Below are 6,017 nucleotides of genomic sequence, written 5' to 3' on the forward strand. Positions count from 1 at the left end.
GGCTGCCAGACCTGTTACATTTAGTTCAGTGAAAATTTCTGAATGACTCGGTAGAAGCTGGAACCATCAAATTATTTCACTTTTTGTCTCTGCTCACAAATGTGTCAGAGGAAAACGTACAGGGGAATGAGAAAGAAGGCAACATTATTCAGAAGAAAATGTGCCTGCTAGTGACTTTGCAACTGTCAAGGCAAATCCCTGCTCTTCTGCCTGTAGGAAGTTCAGTTGCACACAGGAAAACTCCTCCTGAAACCATTTTTTAAATCACTTGCTGAAAAGTTGCACTGAAATTGTTCCTTGACTCTGCTTTTTTCTTCTTTTAGTGGGGAAGACTTCCTTGATCACCAGGTTCATGTATGACAGCTTCGACAACACCTACCAGGTAAATCAAGCCATATGATTGTCTTATCTAAGGCCCCTTCATTGCCATGTCTTCCACTGTAGGAAGAAGCCGTTGGATGGCAGTGGATAACAGTTGATCCAGTGACCATATTGTTCACTGTGACATCTTTAAGCTTTGTATTTCTATAATGTTTTGATGTAGAAGGATGCCTCTGGGGGGACAGTGGAACAGGTACCCAGCTCTTTTTAAGAGAGCAGCAAACTGAGCTGCGGGAGGTTCTGTGGTGGGTGAACAAGGACTTGAGGAGCAGAAAGCAGTGGATTGTTAGTCTGGGTGTGCTTTAGGACACGATTTTATGCTGTCTGCTGGAACAAAGGCCCCAAACCTGGTTGTTACACACATCCTGTGACTTCTTATTGATTAATTATTTAAACTGCATTGGGTTGGCAAGGCTGGGGCTGAAGCAGCAGCTGTTTTTTATTCCAGTCGGCCCTGCAGCCCCCTCACTGCTTCCTGTTTGGGGACAAGCCCCTTCAAGCTGACTCTTGTAAATTCTAGGGGAGAATTTGTTGCCCTCTCCCAGAATTTAGGATGAGCTTGAAAAGGTGGCAAGCTATAAAAGTGCTTTGGTTCCATAAAGTGCCTCTTCTCCAAGCAGAATGTGTTTCATGACTTGGTTACAGTTGGTGACGCTCTGAATACACTAAGCTGAGAAAAATCTGTTCCCTGATGAATGTGAAGGGTTTTTTTAGGGGGTGGGAGGAGGAGGTAATGGGAAAAAAAATAAGAAAAACGGCTGTGACTCTTCTGTTACTTAATGTCTGCTCAAGAATCTTGTTTAACTCTCTTTACCTCTCAATGATTTCCTTCCTGCCTCTTCAGTAATTCCTGTTGCTGCTGCCAGGCAAGTTGGGTGGAATGAGACACCAGTTCTTACTGAACTCTGGGAGAAGCGAAGCTGCTGTGGTGGGGGAGGGCTGGAGTACACATCACTGCTCCCAGGGGAGCAAACATCCTTTCAGCCTCTACCCACTGTAATTACAGGGACATGGGAAGACAGTTTTTTTTATTTAATCTGGGTTTTTTTTCCCCCCAGTATTTTTTTTTTCAGGTCTCCTCCTTTTCTCTGCGGGGCTTGTGTCCTAGTTCTTTCTTGAAGAGATTTGACCCTCTGCCGCTTGTGATAATATAGTTGTTTCCATGGGAAGCTGCTCTGGCTTAATATACTAAATAATTGCAAAATGAATGGGTGGAACTTAAACCAGTCAGAAATCTTTAGAGTTTGCAGATAGCTTCAATTTAGCTGTCACTGATACATGCCCCATTCAGGCGTTAATGTACTGGGTATAGTGTCACTTGTCCAGAAACCTCTGTTTTATTGAACTCATGGCTTAGGTGGGGTGTTTTGTCCTATTTTGCTATAGCTGGAGGCTGAAAAGCTCCAGTAATTTGGCCAGAATCACACTACATGTTGGTGTCGAACCAAATTAGACATTTCTCAATGCCCAGGATTATATAGAGCATCTCTCAAAGCCAAGTCCTGGAATGATAATGCGCATCAAACTGCGTAGCTGGAGGTGAGTTGATGGATGATTTGCCCGTTCTGGACATTTCTAATGAATTTTGAATGCACTTTTTCTGAGAGCTGCCACAACCTGTCATTTGCACAAGATTTTTTCTGTTTGGTCGGTAAAAATAGAAAGCTGCCATTTAATAAATTTGTGAATCCAACAAGAACTCACTGTGCTGTGCCATGGAACCCAAACACCTGAAATAGAATCATGCCATTGGTGGTGATACCTTTTACCAGGAGCGATTCCTCTCCGTGGACATACTGGGAAAGATTGTCCTTGTTCCATGGTACTTCTTTGTCAGCAAGAAAAATAAAAGAAGGGGCTAAAATACACAGATATGCCTATAAAATTGGGTAACAACAGGTCATTATTAGTCAGTGGTGTGGAGTATTAGCCAGCTGTGAGGACAGATGGAGTAAAAGGTGTTCTCATACTCGGCCCCATCCATAGCGTGGCCCTCTTGAGCTTTTTTTGTTCTGCTTGTCTTCTTTAAACTTGCACTTGGGGCTTAGGTCATGTTCAGAACATGCCCAGTTCCTGCTCATTGCACATACAGCACTTCACAAGCGGGTCAAATTTGCCTCCATCTTAACCATTAGCTTAGTGCCATGTCCAGGTATATTTTCCCATCGTTAGAATTGCATAGCTCTTCTTTAAAACTCCTCTGTAAAGATCCCCCAAGTCTTTTTCGCTCCTTCTGTCAGAATTGTGACAAAAGGGCCCTTTGTAGGTGACCTGTTTTAGTGAAAGTCTGGGATCCGGAGTAACTGAACCCGCTCCTTGACATCTGCTGCTGCTCCGGATAGTCGTGGTCAGAACAATACAGGTGGACAAATACGTTGGGCTGTAATTCCGTGTAATTCCTGAGTCTTGTGGGGACTTGGTTCTAGAGCCATTTCACAGCTTGAAAGACCTGCCTCATGTTCTTCTCAACGTGACACCAACATTCTCATCGCCCAGATCTAAGAGAAATTTTGTGCTCGGCCTTTTTGTCACGTTCTCATGATCTCCCTGCCCCGACGAGTTTCTGCACGACACTTGCATTTCCCCCAGCCATACAGCGATTTCTTCAGAGCTGCAGAGCCCTGGCTGCATGCGGAGGGACGCGTGTGGGAGGGACGGCACGAAGCACAGGCTGAGACAGGTTCGAGCTTTGCAGCCGCTGTTCCAGCTCCTGCTGAGAGCAGAGAAAACCTGAGTCGCCAACAGTTTGTCAGCCAGACTGGGATCCCGACTCTGGTGTGTGGTGTAAGATCTTAGGGGGTTTGTAGCTTTTCTGTTGTAAAGTGCAATCAGATAGACACAAGGGAAAACAGAACCATCTTTGAGGCAACCTTCTGAGGAGGACTCTCTACCAAAACCACAGAAAACAAAAGCAGAAGGGACACATGGTGTTGCATCAGTCTTTTGAGGCTGCTCAAATACACCTTACAGCTTCCGTGTGACCTCTTTGCACTGGTAAAGTCACAGTTCTCGATGACAGCCGTCTGGGGACCCACCACTCTTCGTTTTTCCCATATTCCAAACCCACTGCCCTGCTCCAGCCAGGAAAGTTTGTGTCGTGATGTGTTATATTTTGTTGCAAATGGAAATTCAGGTTGGATTGTTCAGTTCTGCTTTTCGAATTCATTTGCGGCTGTTTTTTCTCTCTTGCTTCAAGCAGGTTGGCTGGCTCTCTTCTTTTTTTTCTGCCACATGAAATATCTGGCGGAATACAGGGAATTAATTAAGGAGATATATACTGAGGGCGGAATGGCAGCCTACTATGGAGCATGTCCGGTAAAATCGAGTCCCCATTAGAAATACCTGCTTCAGTGTGGGGGAGTGGGGAAATGGCTGTATCAAGCCCTAGCTGAGAGACTTACCTGTTAACTCCTTGTTTTTCTTTTTAAATCAAATTGTTTGGAGCATTTTCCAGGCTTCGGAGACGCTCAGCTGAATCCAGGGCATCCTTACGGACCCAACAGCTCAACTGGATCGTATCCCTGCTGCAAATGAGCTCCTAGAGCTTGGATTCACCCTCACCACAGCCTTGAAAAATGGGGTGAAGATCTTGTATTTAAGCAGCAGCTCATGATAGCACTTAGGAGAGCTTCGCTCTCTCTGTCTTCTACGCGAAGCTCCCACTAGTGTCTAGAAACTTGGATGCAGCTACACTGCAGTGAGCTTTAATATTAACAGAGCTTAAGGCATTGTCTGGGGCTGTGTGCATGCTCTGTTGTGGCAGCAGATGTGAAAAGTCCCCCTCAGCCTTAATGACAAAGGATACGTGAAGATATTTGGCAATCAGGAAGAACAAAGTATGCCCACATAGCTCAGTTCAGCTGATGGACACTCATTTAGGTCACACACCTAAAACCCCTTGTTAATACCAAATGTCCGCATGGATTAAACTGTCAACGTGCAAAAACCGCAGTTAAAGTTAACATTTTGTGCTTTAAGGTATTGTCTGGTTGTGGGTAATAAAGAACCTGCTTAATGAATCTTACTTATAGGTAGAGCTATGTCTGGGCATTAAGAAAACCAGCATATTTTTCTTGCAGATGCACTACAGGTGCTGGATTCTGATGTGGCAGCAACGCTCCCTGCCCTGAAAATCACAACACTGACATTTTAGTTAAGAGGTGTTGGTTTTTTTTCTTCTTTTACAGGCAACAATTGGCATTGACTTCTTATCGAAAACCATGTATTTGGAGGATCGAACAGTGAGTAGGATTTTCATTGTGCTTCTCTATGTACAGCAGGGATGAGGCTCAGCATCTGTTGTAACGGTGCAGCCCCCAGTTCTGAGATCACTTGGAAGCACAGACCGAGCCTTCAGCTGCCAGCTGCTTCCAGACTGCTGCGTGCTGTGGAGACAGCTCTCTTCTCTGCTGGGAGAACTGGGAAAGCGCTGCATGGCTCAGCTTACGAGTGCCCGTTTTCGAGCGTCATCCTCTGAAGAATGAGATGATGCGGATAGGTTGAGGAGGGCTTAATCTGGAGGAGGGGACCATGCTTAACCGCTTCAGTTTTTGATGTCACAGGACAGAAAGATAAAATAGGAATTGGCAGATGCTGTCAGTTAACAGCTAGCCTGATGTGAATGTGGCTTGGTTAAGAAGGCGGCTGCCTTCAGCAGCAATCCACCCATGATACTCATTCCTTAGCTCAGTGCAGCTCTACTTCCTGAAACGAAAGTGCTCCACAGCAAGCCTGTGGTTTCAAATGAGCTTGGATTCTTAATTAAGAAATTCAGCCACCGAGCTGTTTGCAGAAGCAAATAGTGCAGTGCCACATACGCTTATGCTGCTGTAAAAACCCACAGCAAACGCTGTTGGAAGCGCTCGAGTGACAAGATGTTCCTTCCACGGCCAGACTGGCCCTTACGCATCTCACCATGCACGTTGGTTTTTGCCTTTTCTTTAGAACCTTGATGGTAAGAGACATTCAACCTCATCTTATGTTCTTAACGCTTAACTATAGAATAATAACAAGCATTTTCTGCCCCTCGGGAAGCTCAAGCCAGCAGCTTTTGCAGTGCTTTAACAGCAGCCGAAGGCTCTGCCTCAAGATGGGGGGCGTGTGGGTCTGGGTCTTCCACCAGCAACCAACCTCTGGGCTGCTGGGATTTCCCTGTGTGAGCCCTAAGGAAGGGTAGCAACAGAGCATGAAAATCGGGGGCAGGCAGAGCTGCAGTTCGCTCGGTGCTCCTCTCCGCTCGGAAGCCGAGCGGTTCTGTTTCTCCCCTTTTTTTTAAAGAGCAAAGACAGGCTAGGCGCACCTAAACTAGTGCGGCTGCTGGGAGAGAGTGCTGCTGCTCCCAGTCACCTCCTGCATGAGTTCATAATTTTGATTTAGCCTTTTTCAAAGCTGAAACTTTCTCTACTCTTTTATTTTTAGTGGCAGTTTGGCTTTTTTAATTTTCTCCTGCCCACAGATCAGGTTGCAGCTGTGGGATACTGCGGGTCAGGAACGTTTCCGTAGCCTCATTCCCAGTTACATCCGTGACTCTGCCGCTGCTGTAGTAGTTTACGATATCACAAGTAGGTATATTGCGCTGGCTTTGACCTTTTTCTTATTTTTCTTGCTTGTTTGACTGATTTTGTTAGGTACGGTTG

The 6,017-nt window shown here is 45.7% G+C and overlaps 1 protein-coding gene across 1 annotated transcript in view; it reads left to right on the plus strand.

Annotated features, from left to right (window-relative positions):
* Nucleotides 1-328: 328 nt before the first annotated feature.
* The window catches only part of LOC104494654 (ras-related protein Rab-6A), a gene marked incomplete at its 3' end in the record, with an annotated part of 8,937 nt that continues 3,248 nt past the window's right edge, over nucleotides 329-6,017 (plus strand). The window contains exons 1-3 of the mRNA XM_010137519.1: nucleotides 329-382; nucleotides 4,569-4,622; nucleotides 5,837-5,942. Of these exons, the coding sequence (XP_010135821.1) occupies nucleotides 353-382; nucleotides 4,569-4,622; nucleotides 5,837-5,942 (190 nt within the window). The remainder of the gene's footprint in view (nucleotides 383-4,568; nucleotides 4,623-5,836; nucleotides 5,943-6,017) is intronic.

Source organism: Buceros rhinoceros, unplaced genomic scaffold (genome assembly GCF_000710305.1).
Source record: "Buceros rhinoceros silvestris isolate BGI_N320 unplaced genomic scaffold, ASM71030v1 scaffold7676, whole genome shotgun sequence".
NCBI classification, from domain to species: domain Eukaryota; kingdom Metazoa; phylum Chordata; class Aves; order Bucerotiformes; family Bucerotidae; genus Buceros; species Buceros rhinoceros.